Source organism: Quercus suber, unplaced genomic scaffold (genome assembly GCF_002906115.3).
Source record: "Quercus suber isolate HL8 unplaced genomic scaffold, Cork oak 2.0 scaffold_21, whole genome shotgun sequence".
In the NCBI taxonomy this organism is placed as follows: domain Eukaryota; kingdom Viridiplantae; phylum Streptophyta; class Magnoliopsida; order Fagales; family Fagaceae; genus Quercus; species Quercus suber.
The window spans coordinates 458,370-475,443 of NW_027069486.1; the positions used below are offsets into that span (position 1 = coordinate 458,370).

At 32.5% G+C, this 17,074-nt stretch overlaps 2 protein-coding genes across 2 annotated transcripts in view; both read left to right on the top strand.

Moving 5' to 3' along the window:
• The first annotated feature begins 3,297 nt into the window (after positions 1–3,297).
• Positions 3,298–7,614, top strand: LOC112008309 (uncharacterized). Its single transcript, XM_024040639.2, has 7 exons — positions 3,298–3,321; positions 3,921–4,011; positions 5,079–5,303; positions 5,383–5,559; positions 5,700–5,924; positions 6,038–6,166; positions 7,297–7,614. Exons 3-7 carry the CDS (start codon positions 5,091–5,093, stop codon positions 7,528–7,530), a joined length of 978 nt encoding a protein of 325 aa, XP_023896407.2. The 5' UTR covers positions 3,298–3,321; positions 3,921–4,011; positions 5,079–5,090; the 3' UTR covers positions 7,531–7,614.
• An 8,699-nt stretch (positions 7,615–16,313) lies between these two features.
• The window catches only part of LOC112008312 (uncharacterized), a 3,800-nt gene continuing 3,039 nt past the window's right edge, over positions 16,314–17,074 (top strand). The window contains exon 1 of the mRNA XM_065763433.1: positions 16,314–16,400. Within this exon, the coding sequence (XP_065619505.1) occupies positions 16,314–16,400 (87 nt within the window). The remainder of the gene's footprint in view (positions 16,401–17,074) is intronic.

A 17,074-nucleotide genomic window follows, 5' to 3' on the forward strand; every position in this document is an offset into this window, starting at 1 on the left:
TACAACCTCAGCCTGGGCCCTCACCTTTGGAGTTGGATGAAGCTCCTCTTCCTAGCAATACCTCCATCCAAGACTTTTAGGAGGCCACGGTTGGGTATGTAGCCAATATCATGGAGCAACCTTGCTGCTCTTCTCAGGATCTGCTACCTCGGGAAGGGTGTTTGCCTTAGAGCTACTAGAGGAGGAGAGCACGAATGGCTTGAGGGTAGTAGACACTTTCTGCCTTCCTAAGTACAAAAGAAGCCTCAACCTCAGCTTGGTTAAGAGCTTCATTCCATACTTGGAAACAGTAAGTCCTACATACCCCTAAAACCTCAGCCTTAAGGGCTTTTTTGGTCTCAGCCACTCCAATGTCATACCCTTGGTGCTCTGCCTCCTCCCGAGCTTTCTCTGTCTCCTTCTTGGCCTTCTCGACTTGATCTTTAGCCTTTTTGACCTCCTCCAATCTTTTCTTTAGGGTAATGATCTGCTTTTTGGAAGTGGCCAGTTGATCTTCGCATTGCAAAGAAGCGCCCATTGGCCTTTGGCTTGCCTCTCAATGTTATCCAAGGCAGCTACAACACTTTTTCTTCTTTCTCTACCTCGATTATCTTAGCCTTCAGCTCCTGGTTGCTCTTCTCAGCCATATGAAAGGCGTCCACAGTGGTAATTTGCCTCTCCTCCTCTTCCTTCATCATGCGATGGGAACTATTTACTATCTCCTTAGCCCTAAAAGTGGCTTAAATGGCCAATTGTAAGAACTAGATTTAAGTCCCTAGCCCAAAAGTGGATGACTTAGGCCCAAAAAGCCAAAACAATGAATTTGTAGAAAGTGGGTTGAAACTGGGTTTAATAACAAACAACCATAAAGTGGATTCAGATACAAGAGAATGAAGAAGACAAGTTTAACTAAAGAAAATCGTCCATGCACATCCGAGAGATCGGTTTTATATATCTCTTTTAGTTTTGATTAAAATACAATTCTTGATTGCTAAGTCTTTTTCTCTTAATTTCTAATCCCCTTCTCTCATTGCCCTATTCTTCCTTTATACTATCTTCCCTTCTATCTTACCCTCACGTGAGACCAGATGGTTGTTGATATTGTCCCATCAACACCTTCTTAAAAGTCTTTATGTAGTAACTGTAAGCTGAAAAATCACTGTTTAGTATCACTTCCACATTAATGCGTCAGAAATTAGCTACAAAGTATTTAATGTGTGGTAGTACTTTCTCTTGAAATATTTCATGCTTCCTTTTGTTCTATTCCTTCTGGATACTTATCCGCATTAGTGGAATCATGTCGGGTCGTCACTCTTGCGTCAGACCAAACATTCTGATCTCAGCCTTGATCAGTCAGGAAATATTCATCCTCGGACTATCTAATTAGTTGGTGTGATCATATTTCAACTATTCACTTACCAATATGACTCTCATAAAGGTGTTTACCGTCCTCGACTACTTAATGTCTCGAATTGGGCCCTAGCCCAATATACTTTACAAATATGTACTTCTTGGCCTATCACCCCTACATTTTCAATTGGCAAATTATACCATATAGAGAGACCATTTTTTTAAAAAATGCATTTATCGCTTGTAGTATTTGCTACACTTACTTAACTTAATGAAGAATTTTCAAATTAAAATCAATAAAATCATATTTAAGATAGACTATGCCATAAAAAATATTATCAATTGAAATAAGATGTTAATGAAATTTTAATACAAAATTTCATCATTATTTTGCATCTTAAAAATGGGAATATAGATCAATTAAAACATTATAATATAGAAATTAAATATTAAATTAAGCCTTAAATATTTGTATAGAACCAGCCTTATAACAACATCAAACCAAAAAAAAAAAAAAAAAAGGGTTAAAAGAAGCCACACAGGACATAACCCAATTTACCTTGTATTTTCCTTGAGATGGATGGCCCCGATGATTGCTCTCAATTGACAAAGAGTGATGGTTTGAAACAACACTGAAGGAGGAGCCATAATGCCTACATTCTTGCCAAAACTTAAAACTGGACTCAACCAAAGATAAAGAACTCCGAATATTGAGAAGGTACATCATGTACCGGGTACATAAGTTTTCCTTCTCATAGGAGATGATGGATCCTATGTGAGAGAGATGACTCATGCATCTAATACACATTATATTTTTTTTCCAAATATGATCATCGTGGGTAAAAGATTTTCATAGAAACTGGATATGTCATCTACATGAATATGGTCTAGTGATTGTAAAAATAAATATGCTGTTTGAAGGAAGGTTTTATTTTATTTTATTTTTTGAGGGAAAAGAAAGGTTTTATTAAGATACAATAAATTTAAGTGGGAATTTTTTTACAATCTCTATACTTTATTGTCTAAAACGTTATGAAAGATTTTGTGTACATATACTTATTTTTGAAAATTTATTTTTAAGCTACATAGTGCCAGGCCATTTAAAATTTATTTTTGATTCCATCAATATAATAAGTTGTTTATATTATATAATGGCAAAAGTATAGAGAATTAGGAGCTTGCAGTTTTAAACTCCTCAATGATCTTACAAGTTACAACAATATCATCGTTGTGCACCTTTGACGTCATGATCACTTCACAAGTATAAGTACTTGTGGGGTGTGGGAGGCAAATGACAGGATTCAAGTTTTTAAGAGAGAGTTTCACACACACATATACACTTAAATTAAGGTTGAGTAGAATTTTTATCTTATATAAAAGAAAAATGTTTGACTTATTTCTAGTACTTTTTTAACTGGAGGTGTCATTTTGTTTTAAATACACAATAGCAAGTAGTAGTGAGTTTTAATCTCCACTTTTTATTTAGTTAGTGGGTGATGTGATAATTTTTTATTAAAATAAAAGGAGATTTCAGTTAAAAAAGTTTTAAAAGCAAGTAAAAAAAAAAAAAAAACAAGTTACAACAATATCAAAAAGAAAATTACACAACAACATTGGATTACTTTGTGTGTAGTTTTTATTTATTAACTTATTTCTATCTCCTTGTCCACAAATAACTCAAAATTAATTAAAATTTAAAAACAACAAACTTAGTGCTTTCTGCATAGTTATTAATTATGTGTCTAGCTAACAAAGGCCCTAAGGGCACTCGTTAAGAATTTATTTTAAGAAAGTTTTAATATTATTTTTATGAAAAATAAAAAAAAATTGTCAAAACATTAATTTTTTTTTTTTCTTTTCTCATAAAAACTTTTTTAACTTAACTATTAATAAATGCCCTTCCGACGTTGGTTAGCATTTCTCGTAAATAAATACTCCTAAATAAACGATTCTATTTAAGTAAATAAACTACACTTGGCTACTTTCTATTCTATTCTGAGTGAATTTTTTTTTAAAATAACAATAAATATTAAAATATTTAGTTAGTTGTCACGTTGCAAAAGAAAATTGAAAACTAGCATCTCGAGTATCTAAAACTCGAGTTCCAAGATAAAAATCAAGTTTTTAAGGCTTGATCTGTAAAAAAAAATCCAAGTAAAAATCGAGTTTTAAAAACTCGAGTTCGGAAAACGCCGCTATAGGGCTTAAAAACGTCACTATAGGGCTTAAAAATGGAGTTATTAAAAAATTTAGCAGGAAAACGCCGCTATAAGGCTTTAAAACGTCAGTATAGGGTATAAAAACGCCACTATAGGGCTTCCTGAACCTGGTATTGAACACTTACGAAAAAATTTTGCAGGAAAACGCCGCTATAGGGATTTAAAACGTCACTATAGGACTTAAAAACGCCACTATAGGGGCGATAAAACTAAAAATTTTTTTGCATGGAACTCGAGTTTCTAAAACTCGAGATTTATGTAAATGGATCTCGATTTTTTAAAACTCGAGATGTCTACTTTCCCTTATAGTTTCAAGTGTTGCCTAACTAACTATATACAAATCATTTTCAAAGCTATTCTGCACATTCCCCCATTCTGAGTATTCTATGATCTCTCTTCCCGCCAACCCATCTTAGGATTTGGCACAAAGAACATCCAGCAATTCTCTTCTTCCATTTCCAAGGTACAAAGTCTGCAAATTCCCTTTTTTTTTTCGTTCTCTCTGTCATGTTGTCTATCTTCTGGGATTTAATGCATCTCCTTAAAGAAAATGGAATTCTTTTATTGGAATTCTCTTTCCTAATTAATCCTACAACTGTGATTACTGGATCTCATTCACAAAATGATTCTTGACTCATGGGTATTTCTGGATTCAAAATCTTGTAGTTGTGAACGAAGTTTATAAAAGTATCAATTTTGGTATGATACTTTTGTTTCGGTGGGAAATTATTTGCCTGATAACTTTGACATGAACATGATGTATCTCTCTCTCTCTCTCTCTTTTTTTTTTTTTTTTTTTTTGGTGGTGTTGATGATGGGCTCACAACCTCAAGTTTTATCCTTTTTACTGAAAAAAAAAAAAATGATCTTTGCAAAACAAAGGGAAGTGTGGTTGTTGACTTTAATGCCCACATAAGAACTTGGTCTGATATTGCAAATAGAGATGGATGCTGAGAATCGTGTACTCGTGTGGTAACATGGTGTGCAAAATTTAACTGGTAATGCTTGTTGCAAAGAAAACAACATATACCCTTGTGGGTTCTTCCTTGGAACTTTATGTTTTTGTGGTTTCTTGGATTCTCAGGTTCACTGACACATTGAGAATATTTATACCTTTGTTGGCTAATCATGAAGCTATTGTTTAAACAAGCATGTAAAAAACATACCCTGTTGAGCTATACTTGAGTATGTACAGGGTTGGGTTCAAATTGCATGTAACTTATTGGCTATTGCAATATTATACTACTCAATAACTGTGAAGTCTACTAGTGCTGAAAACATAGCGGAATAATTGGAATGAGATAGTGAAATCTATCAATCAGCTTCCTCTGGAATTAATTGTTGTGTGCGTGCTTGTAATTTTGTATTTCTAGTTTTATTTTTTCCCATAATATATCTTTTCAGTCATCTCAAGTCTCAACTACATATTAATTAGTCATGCTGCTCTAACCATAGTTACATGTTTCCATAATTTTGACTGTATTTACTGCTGGAAACAGTGATAAAATTTTAATTTATAAAATTTTTCAGCACTTTGCTCAAATGGCCCGATCTGCATTGGATGAGATGTCAGATTCTGGTGCTTTCATCAGAACTGCTTCAACATTCCGTAACTTTATTTCACGAGATCCAAGCTCCCAATTTCCAGCAGAAGTTGGAAGGTATCATCTGTATATATCATATGCTTGCCCTTGGGCTTCCAGGTGCCTTGCATACTTGAAGATTAAAGGGCTTGACAAAGCCATCAGTTTTACGGTGAGTAGGTCTTTTAGTATTTGTTAGAGGTAAAATCAAAATCTTATGACCAAATCAATATTGTCTGTTTGTTACTCAGTCTGTTAAACCCAAGTGGGAAAGAACAAAGGAAACTGATGAGCATATGGGATGGGTCTTTTCTGCTTTGGGTACTGAGGGACTAGGAGCTGAACCTGACCCTTTGAATGGAGCAAAAAGTATCAGAGAACTATATGAGCTTGCCAGTACAAACTATGCTGGAAAGTACACAGTTCCTGTATGTTATCACATGTCTCCCTTCCCACAACTCCATCCCAACTCTTTTCTCATTCTCCATTCCATTTTTCCCCCCTTTTTACAGTAATTATGTATGTTTGAATCTTCAATGCTATTTAATAGATTTTTGCTCTATAATAGGTTCTATGGGATAAGAAACTCAAAACAATTGTTAATAATGAGAGTTCAGAGATTATCCGCATGTTCAACACCGAATTCAATGATATAGCAGAGAATGCAGCTTTAGACCTCTATCCTCCTCAATTGCAAGCCCAAATTGATGAGACTAATGAATGGATATACAATGGGATAAATAACGGTGTCTATAAATGTGGGTTTGCAAAGAAGCAAGGACCTTATGAAGAGGTATGCAATATTTCAGGCCATAGTTGCTTAAGGCTAAATGGGAGCTGGCTTGTTAAAGTATTCTTTCAATGGCTATGCTGCTTTAAGCATCCTAATGATCCTTCCTTCTGCAGGCTCTGAAACAGTTATATGAAGCATTGGACAAATGTGAAGAAATACTTGGCAGGCAACGATACATATGTGGAAATACACTGTCTGAAGCAGATATTCGGTTGTTCGTCACTCTCATAAGATTTGATGAGGTATTGATATTTGCTTTTTAAGCAAGGACTTTTGCCTTTTTGGAATATCAAGCAATGTCACAGTTGTGTGGATAATTTAAATTGTAAAGCTTCAAGAAGATAAATCCATAATATCGGTCAAGAATTTTGTTTCCATGAAAATTCAAATAATGTTAGACTTTCAGATAGGACTAGCATCTTTCCTAATTTTCTGTCTTTTGAGAAACAACATGGCATGTTAGTTTTTAGACTTTCTTCTTGGTGATCACTTTAAATGATTCATGAAAGAATTACTTTTTAGTTTATAAGTGAAAATGTTCCCTTTTGAAGTTTGAAAGAGAAGTATTTTGTAGGAATAACTGCCTCAAAGAATTGTATGTTTGCTGTTTCATGTCTGTTTTTTTTGGGAATTATAAAAGTCACTAGTACGGATCATTAGAACTTATTCTGATGTAAGGTCAGTACAAACACCTTCAAATTGTTGCCAACACGCATCTTTTCTGTTTCCTGCATGACTATAGGTGGTTGTTATATATTTGCAAATTTTGCCTCTTTGTCATGTTGTGAGATTTTATTTGATTGTTATATTTTATGGCCCTCTTTCACCACCTTTTGAATTTAAAAGATCACACTTGACTTATCATTTGACTAATTTGGTTTTCTTTTTTTCCTTTTCCTATAACTCTGAACTATTAAAAGCTGCACATGTAAATTTAGCATGGCTACTCCATATATAGCTGTATGTCATTGCAAATTATTATATATAATTACTTACCCAAAAGAAAATCTTATCTTTATTTCCACATAGCCTTTTGCATTTTATTTCAATGGTTTGTCGAAAATACCTTGGAAACTGTCATTTATTTAAAATGTTTCAGCAATTTTGTTTGTGCTTTTATGGAAAATTCATGGGGCAACTTTGAGACAGAGTCAAACATAGTTAACTCTGAAAATAAGGAAGCATTTGTGTTGTTCCTTTGTTATTATGCTTTGTCTAGAGAAAACTATGGACATAGGTTAGATCTGTTTGGCCATGCTCAGATTAGTCAAGGTATTGGCTTTGTTTGTTCATCTTGGTCTTGTATGAAACTTTGGCATTTATCTCTATCAGATTCCTCTAGTATCTTAGAAACTTGAGTTTGTATTGACAGGTTTATGTTGTCCACTTCAAGTGCAACAAGAAACTGCTACATGAGTACCCAAATCTGTTTAATTACACGAAAGACATTTTTCAAATACCTGGAATGAGTAGTACAGTCAACATGCAACACATCAAGCAGCATTACTATGGGAGCCATCCTTCTATAAATCCATTTGGGATCATTCCTGTTGGTCCAGATATTGACTACTCTTCTCCTCACGACAGAGAGAGGTTTTCTTCATAGATTGTATATAATTGCAAATCATAAGATAAATTGTATGTATCTTGAAGTCAATAAGATTTTTCCTTGGGGAAAAATAGATTCTAAAAATAGCCACTACACTGACAGTGACATTCTTGTGACCAAAAAAAAAAAAAAAATTTCCTCTTGAGGTTAATGCAGTATTTCCTTTGTGTTTTATTATTATTTTATTTATAAGAATCCTTTGTGTTTTAAAATTCAAGCATGGCTAGCAAATAAACTCTTTGAATTTGCTAATTATTGGCTGAAAATCATTCATTTCATCATTTGTTGTGAAATGTCTAAATTCAGTTGAAATTTCTGCTAAATGTCTGCATGATACTGACAAGCAAAAAAAAAAGGATGATATTGCCCGGAAAATGAAGCTCTGGACTGGACCTTCCCACATGCAAGTTCAAATCGCTGAGGTTAATAGATGAATATATGACGGAATAAATAATGGTGTTTATAAATGTGGGTTTGCAGTTTGGCCTTATGAGAAATAAAGAAATTGGTGAAAATAGGTCATTGTCAATTTGGTTATTTCATTTCGGTAGCAGGAAGTTGGTCCAAAATGTAGAAACTAGAAACTAAATTAATAGCGACCTTAAAATATAAATACTGAAATGATATTTTTGTCAAAAAATACATAAAAAGTTTAAATTCAACAAGGAGTTGGTGTAAATCCGTCTAATAACTGAAAAACATATGTATTTCATTCACAACTTACTAAATAGACCCTACCACATTCAATACTTTAGAGGATCAATCCCATTAAAAATCCCCTCCTTAGAACCACCGTCTCCAACCCGTTGGTGGTTCTAAGGAGCTTAGAAAGGACGTAGGAGCCGCCTTTGCATGGGGGAAAAGACACCAGAGATGCCTTTAGCAATGGCAATGCTTCCCATCTTTCTCACCCTAAAAAATAAAACCTTTTAAACTATTTAAAATCAAAACCCCACTACAAATTAAAAATCAAGACCTTGTTAATTTGCCTTTTACCTTTTTGTGTAGGGTTCTAGTGAACAACAGCTAAAGCCATTGTTTTCATGGTTGTAAGCATTTGCTAAGAGGGAAAGATTTGATTTTGGCCAAATGTGACGTCGCGGAAGTCTGAACAAAGCACATTTGAACTCGATGTCTTCTTTGATGGACAGAAACTAAACTGTTAGTTTTTTGTAAGTAAACCTCGAATTTACGAAGGGTTTTTTAAATCCACAAAGTGATAAACTGGAATCTGTTAGAGAAAGAATTCGACAAAAGTCTATATTTTATTAATAATAATCTATTTTGCCTTTAATGGCTACAAAAAATATAAATATTGAGAAAGTAAAACCCTAGGACGATTAAGAAACGTCTAAAACCCTAATTCGCACTAATTACACGATTAGGTGACAAAATACTAAAATTTTACCAAAAATGGCAAAATTAAGTTAAATGCAGAATTATAAACTATTGACCTTAAGGATCATCACAAAACAAGCGGGGACCTTATTCTAACTTTTGAGCAAAAAGTTATTAAGGAAACAAAAATAACTATAAACGGCAAAATCACAATTTTCGGGGCCTAAACAGAGGAATTCGCCATTTTTAAGGGATAGCTCGTGGCAAAGTGACGACTATTGCTTAGAAGACTGTTTTGCTTCGGCCTGCCAAATTTCATGTGATTCCGACTCAAAGGCCTATGATTTCTACTAGTATTTTTTTGCCTTGCGCGATGATTTCAAGCGTGAGTGAGAGTCTAGAAAGGCCATGGTGGTCTGTTCTACATCAAAATGTGTATTCACGAATTCCATTTTTTCTTTTTCTGAGAGAGAATTAGATGATGATTTGTTGAAGGGAATGAAGCAATGGAAAACGGGACGCCAAGAGTGGAAGCCAAGAAAATGAAAGAAAGGGGCTGGTGATGAATCTCTCTCTCTCTGATGTCTTTCCAAGGTTTTGGCAATGTCTTTGCTAGGTTGGAGGTGGAGGTTTTCAGTCGCAACACCACATATTTGAACCCCGTGACTTGGGAAACAAAAAATGTACATATATATATATATATATATTTGGTTTTCACTGCCTTGAGATAAAAATTTGAATCCAACATCAACATTTCCTCCAAAAAAAAAAAAAAGAAGTAATTCTGATCAACAACCTTTATCTTGACATTTTTAAACAAAAAGAAATAAAAGTTAGGGTTGTGATGAGATTTGTATACTTAAAAATTATTTTACCCATAAACGCATAAATCTCAACACACCTCTAATTATTTTTGTGATTGAAAAATGCAGTAATTTCGAATTATAACAAATGAAAATTATTAATTTTTAGAAAAAGAAGAAGAAGAAGAATAGATTATAAGCTCATGCACATGCTTAGAGAGTTAGAGGCTAGTGTGAATATACACACACTACTATTTAAGCGATTTTCCCCTATTTGGGATCCTTATTTTAGATGACAAATTACCCTCAAATTCATATGTTTAAACAATTTAAATAATAAAGTTAGATATATAAAATTATTAATTTAAAAACCACTAAATTTTAGTTAATTTAAAAAAAAAAAATGCAATTTTTGTAATTCACGTCGTACTTCAGATAAGTTTCTCCCCTTCACTTCCAATTGATTTCTCATCCATGTTTTCCTACTACTACTACAAAAGATGGTATATTAATAATCCCTCAAATTGCAAACTCACAATATTCATTCTTTTATCATATTTCTAACTGACACTATCTTATTCTGCACTCTTTGTTTCATATATTGAATTCTTCTCAATAGCCAAAAGTCTTTCGGTCAAAATTGTTAAGCCTATGAACAAAATTTATATACTACTTTTTCAACTGAATTATATTATGTATTAGTACTTTTACCAATTCACAACACACACACACACATATATATATATATAAGGTTGGGTTCAAGTTACACTTGGTGTAATTCTAAGTAATGTTACACCACCCAATAACTTGTTAATGAATTTATATTTTGAAAATTTCACCATTGAATTACATGTTCTATATGTTCTAAACATGCATGCCAAATTTTATACTAATTGGATGTTATTTATCATTTGATCCATAAACTCGTTTTTTATACATTATTTTAAATCACAAAAATTCGAATTTATACAATTGATAGATGACATGATTATTGATCTTTGATCATCTTGAAATTTTGCAAGCATGGAGAATATACAAAGATATTGTAATCCAATGGTCGATTTGTCAAAATTTACATCAAATTTAAAAATATTGATTGATGTAATATTGCTTAGAGTTACAACAAATGTAACTTGAACCCAACCCATATATATATATATAGTGACTGGTAACTCTATATGAAAGGTTTAAAAAAAGGGTTATAAACATAAAATTATGATACTAAACCCCAAAAAGGAGCATAGTATATATATGTGTGTTAAATATTTAAGAGCAAAGATTTGCTGTAAACTAAGTTGTAGCAACTTCTACAAAATGCATATATGTCAATTGGCCATTTAGTGAAAAATTCAATTTTGACAAGGAAGTTTTCATTTAAATATAAACATGGACAAATGTCTATTTAAGGAATTGACATGTGTGCATTTTTGCAGGAGTTAGTTTGCAGCAAATCATTTTCTAATATTTAATATATATATATATATATATTTATTTTGTGTTAAATATTTAATATTTTTTATTATTTAACTTTGCAAATCATGGACTTTTCAAACACAGAGCAGTGTCTGAGCCTTATGAATCATTGAATAGAAAAGTGAATTTCATTTGCTTGATTGTGTTATTTCTTCAAATGTTACAAATACTCTTCTTGTTTTCTTGGTCTTTACCATCAATGGAGCCATTGAAATTCCTTTTCTGATTCCATTCAGCTATCGTTATTGACCACAATGGCTTTGGCATGTTTCAGAGGACTGGAGGCTCGCTTATACTTCCATTGGCTTAAAGAACACAACCATAAAAAGCTTCTTTTGAAGCAAAATGTGAAGTGCCACACACACACACACACACAACAACACAACACAAACACAATACAAAAGAAAGACAATATCTCGATCGATCAAAAGTGATTTCGATCGATCGAAAATCGCAAAACTCAAATTTCCAAAAATTTTCTAAGGCAGTTTTCTTTGTTTTTCATGAACAAACATTCAACATATGAACATTACAGACAGAGATTGATGTCAAAACTGTATTCTATTGATGCTATACCTTAAGACTCAATTTAACGTACTTAAGTTTAAATTTAAACAACATCATAACATCAATTTCAGTTTTCATCAAATCATAGTTTCAACAACATGCAGAAAATTAAAACATAATTTCTAACAATATGAAACTATCATCTCTAATTCTAAAACTCACATAACATGTTAAACAGATTGGAAATTGAAGACCGCTCTGATACCATTTTGATTGAAATAAGTATGTGCGAGGAAAAATTAACGGATCTACTTCATTCTCAATCTATAACATGCACTATATAAATTTCAAATTAGAGTATAAGAAGCGTACCTTGAAGCAGGGAATTTCAAAACAAAGATCGAAGCACTTAGGAATACTTTTAATCTTCACTCCAATTCCACTAACGCCCAAGAAAGTGTACTCTCAATTGGTTACAAAAGGAGAATTAAATTAAGTGACTTTCACTCACATACACTCACTTACAATGATGTTTCCACCATATATTCTGTCTTTCTTGTACTATATATGGCTGCTTGGCTTTCAATTGGTAAGGTGTGCTGAGTAACCAAAAGGGACCAATAAGACACTAGCTCCAATGGCTTTCGCTTTTCTGTCAACTCTTGACAAGTCCATAATTACCATTAACTATAGTTGCACTCTAGAACCTTATTATAAATTATATCCAAACTTTATTGTACACACAAACCCTTCATAAAATATTCTAGTAATACAAAGTCATAAATGTGGATGCCACTTTGTAGATTACTACATCTTAATCTTGAGTACCGGTTTAATCTTTTATTTATTCATCATATATTATGAAATCAATTTATAAATATATCTTTAGTAATTTCTTACAAAGTGTTAGGCCTAACTCTCTGAATAAAAACCATTAAACTTATCACAAGGAATATTTTATATCTCGTTAAGAGACTATGAATTCCATCTTGAGAATAATGTTCCATCAAACTAAATGTGGTTGCCCAACATACTGAGGTTTTGACCTTTACTTTATCTCACTCCTATATATCAAGGCAACCTACACTTCATGATCAAGTCATTATTCTCTCAGGATTAAAGTTCATGCAAATATAAGTCTGAGATTTATTATTCATTTGACAGTCTTTAGAAGAATAATAATCTACAGAATCCATTCAACATGTCTTAACTCTTAAAACATATCAACATATCAACTAGAAGTCTCCACTTCATGATCAAGACAAATCATCGTAGTTGATATGTTATAGTCTTCGCAGATGAAATGTCCAATTTCATCACCGACTATAAACTTTAGTTCTGAGTTTACAAAGAACTTGTGATTTATATCTTCTGTGACTAAATCACATATTATGCATCTCATGGACTATATGATAATGTCAGAATATTCATGTTACAATTATTTCAGTTAATAATAACAAAACAACTTTATTTAACATAATATTAAGTCATACATAATGTCACACTTAATATTATATATAGTATCATACAATATGATTTAAGGGCACTAATCCTAACAGTTAGGACCTTGCGGGACAGAGAGTCAAGGCATGAAATGGAGTGGAACTAGATTTTGGGCATTGAGTATTGGGGTTTGGGTCGGGTCTATATCAGCCTGCCTCATTCCCGACCCATGGTTATCCGTACTTAAGTTAAGAAAAGTAGTAGTAAAAGAAAACCATACCCTTTGGACTTCTTCTAATCAAACAGTAATGCATATGAATACTAGTATTTCCTTATGGTGATTGGTGGTGATAAAGAGAAGCTTATATATTATTCATTAAAAAAAAAAAAAAATAGGGAACCTTATGTATTAACTAAACCAGTGTGAATTTGAAGTTGGCCCTGTAAACTTGATTGTGGGGTCCTTCGAATTTTGATGAGGGTCATACGGGTCAAGGTTAAAGCGTACCTTATTCTCTTTTGTATGAATCATTGGTTTGTCATTAGCTCAGAGCAAATCAGCTTTCAGCTAGTCCATGAACTTTCTAAATTAAATCTATCCTCTAGAATAATGTTAGAACCTAGACGTAACAGTAAAATAAATTAAATTTGACTTCTACTCTCTTGCTTCATATCAGAATATAAAATTTATTTCCTCGAAAGAAACTTTAATATAAAGTGATTCTCTCTTCTGGAAATCATTAGGTTCAATTTGGCACTTGTTCAGTTTTTTTTTTTTTTTTTTAATATGAAGTGATTCTCTCCCTTTTTTTTTTGTGTGTGTGTGTGTGTTGCTAAGAGTTTATTTGTATGAATTGACGATGTTACTACAATAGGAATTCTTTTGCTTCTTATCTGTCAAAATGAAATTATTTAATTCACTTTTCTGTCCATGTACACATGTTTACTATATTGTCTTTCTTTTGTATTGTGTTTGTGTTGTGTTGTTGTGTGTGTGTGTGTGTGTGGCACTTCACATTTTGCTTCAAAAGAAGCTTTTTATGGTTGTGTTCTTTAAGCCAATGGAAGTATAAGCGAGCCTCCAGTCCTCTGAAACATGCCAAAGCCATTGTGGTCAATAACGATAGCTGAATGGAATCAGAAAAGGAATTTCAATGGCTCCATTGATGGTAAAGACCAAGAAAACAAGAAGAGTATTTGTAACATTTGAAGAAATAACACAATCAAGCAAATGAAATTCACTTTTCTATTCAATGATTCATAAGGCTCAGACACTGCTCTGTGTTTGAAAAGTCCATGATTTGCAAAGTTAAATAATAAAAAATATTAAATATTTAACACAAAATAAATATATATATAAATATATATATATTAAATATTAGAAAATGATTTGCTGCAAACTAAGATGCAATAACTCCTGCAAAAATGCACACATGTCAATTCCTTAAATAGACATCTGTCCAGGTTTATATTTAAATGAAAACTTCCTTGTCAAAATTGAATTTTTCACTAAATGGCCAATTGACATATATGCATTTTTTAGAAGTTGCTACAACTTAGTTTACAGCAAATCTTTGCTCTTAAATATTTAACACACATATATATACTATGCTCCTTTTTGGGGTTTAGTATCATAATTTTATGTTTATAACCCTTTTTTTTAACCTTTCATATAGAGTTACCAATTCACTATATATATATATATATGGGTTGGGTTCAAGTTACATTTGTTGTAACTCTAACCAATATTACATCAATCAATATTTTTAAATTTGATGTAAATTTTGACAAATCGACCATTGGATTACAATATCTTTGTATATTCTCCATGCATGCAAAATTTCAAGATGATCAAAGATCAATAGTCATGTCACCTATCAATTGTATAAATTCGAATTTTTGTGATTTAAAATAATGTATAAAAAATGAGTTTATGGATCAAATGATAAATAACATCCAATTAGTATAAAATTTGGCATGCATGTTTAGAACATATAGAACATGTAATTCAATGGTGAAATTTTCAAAATATAAATTCATTAAGAAGTTATTGGGTGGTGTAACATTACTTAGAATTACACCAAGTGTAACTTGAACCCAACCTTATATATATATATATGTGTGTGTGTGTGTGTGTGTGTGTTGTGAATTGGTAAAAGTACTAATACATAATATAATTCAGTTGAAAAAGTAGTATATAAATTTTGTTCATAGGCTTAACAATTTTGACCGAAAGACTTTTGGCTATTGAGAAGAATTCAATATATGAAACAAAGAGTGCAGAATAAGATAGTGTCAGTTAGAAATATGATAAAAGAATGAATATTGTGAGTTTGCAATTTGAGGGATTATTGATATACCATCTTTTGTAGTAGTAGTAGTAGGAAAACATGGATGAGAAATCAATTGGAAGTGAAGGGGAGAAACTTATCTGAAGTACGACGTGGATTACAAAAATTGCATTTTTTTTTTTTAAATTAACTAAAATTTAGTGGTTTTAAATTAATAATTTTATATATCTAACTTTATTATTTAAATTGTTTAAACATATGAATTTGAGGGTAATTTGTCATCTAAAATAAGGATCCCAAATAATGGAAAATCGCTTAAATAGTAGTGTGTGTGTATATTCACACTAGCCTCTAACTCTCTAAGCACGTGCATGAGCTTATAATCTATTCTTCTTCTTCTTCTTTTTCTAAAAATTAATAATTTTCATTTGTTATAATTCGGAATTACTGCATTTTTCAATCACAAAAATAATTAGAGGTGTGTTGAGATTTATGCGTTTATGGGTAAAATAATTTTTAAGTATACAAATCTCATCACAACCCTAACTTTTATTTCTTTTTGTTTAAAAATGTCAAGATAAAGGTTGTTGATCAGAATTACTTCTTCTTTTTTTTTTTTTGGAGGAAATGTTGATGTTGGATTCAAATTTTTATCTCAAGGCAGTGAAAACCAAATATATATATATATATATGTACATTTTTTGTTTCCCAAGTCACGGGGTTCAAATATGTGGTGTTGCGACTGAAAACCTCCACCTCCAACCTAGCAAAGACATTGCCAAAACCTTGGAAAGACATCAGAGAGAGAGATTCATCACCAGCCCCTTTCTTTCATTTTCTTGGCTTCCACTCTTGGCGTCCCGTTTTCCATTGCTTCATTCCCTTCAACAAATCATCATCTAATTCTCTCTCAGAAAAAGAAAAAATGGAATTCGTGAATACACATTTTGATGTAGAACAGACCACCATGGCCTTTCTAGACTCTCACTCACGCTTGAAATCATCACGCAAGGCAAAAAAATACTAGTAGAAATCATAGGCCTTTGAGTCGGAATCGCATGAAATTTGGCAGGCTGAAGCAAAACAGTCTTCTAAGCAATAGTCGTCACTTTGCCATGAGGTATCCCTTAAAAATGGCGAATTCCTCTGTTTAGGCCCCGAAAATTGTGATTTTGCCGTTTATAGTAATTTTTGTTTCCGCAATAACTTTTTGCTCAAAAGTTAGAATAAGGTCCCCGCTTGTTTTGTGATGATCCTTGTGAGAGTGCCTATTTTCTTTAGCACTATGGCCCAAGGATCCTGGGCCGTGTGAGATGTTCTTGGTGGACTGGGATCAATTCTCCGCAGCTAAAGGGGCTGTTTTAAGAATAGATTGGCGCACAGAACAAACTTCCTACAATACAAACAACTAACAAAAAAGTATTCGTATTGAATGACATTTTAACAGTAAAGAAAATGCATAATAAATGAAATATAATGCAAAGAACACGTTAGGGATCCTCTAATTAGTGAGGTGTGTTTCATTAGTTTCTTTTAATTGTGATTACAAAGCTCACTAAGACATGATGCAAGGTTCAAATGAGTTCAAAAATTACAGACTTTGATAGCCATTCAAGCTTCAAAGACTTGCAAAGTTTGAATTCGTTGAATCCGAGCGTGTACTGTAGTGGCTGCCTCTGGGATACC

Bases quoted from the DNA above. Each gene is read 5' to 3' on its own strand.
- LOC112008309 (XM_024040639.2), top strand. From the start codon at position 5,091: ATGGCCCGATCTGCATTGGATGAGATGTCAGATTCTGGTGCTTTCATC. The intron at 5,925-6,037 runs GTATGCAATATT...TTCCTTCTGCAG, and splicing joins AGCAAGGACCTTATGAAGAG to GCTCTGAAACAGTTATATGA. The intron at 6,167-7,296 runs GTATTGATATTT...TTGTATTGACAG, and splicing joins CTCTCATAAGATTTGATGAG to GTTTATGTTGTCCACTTCAA.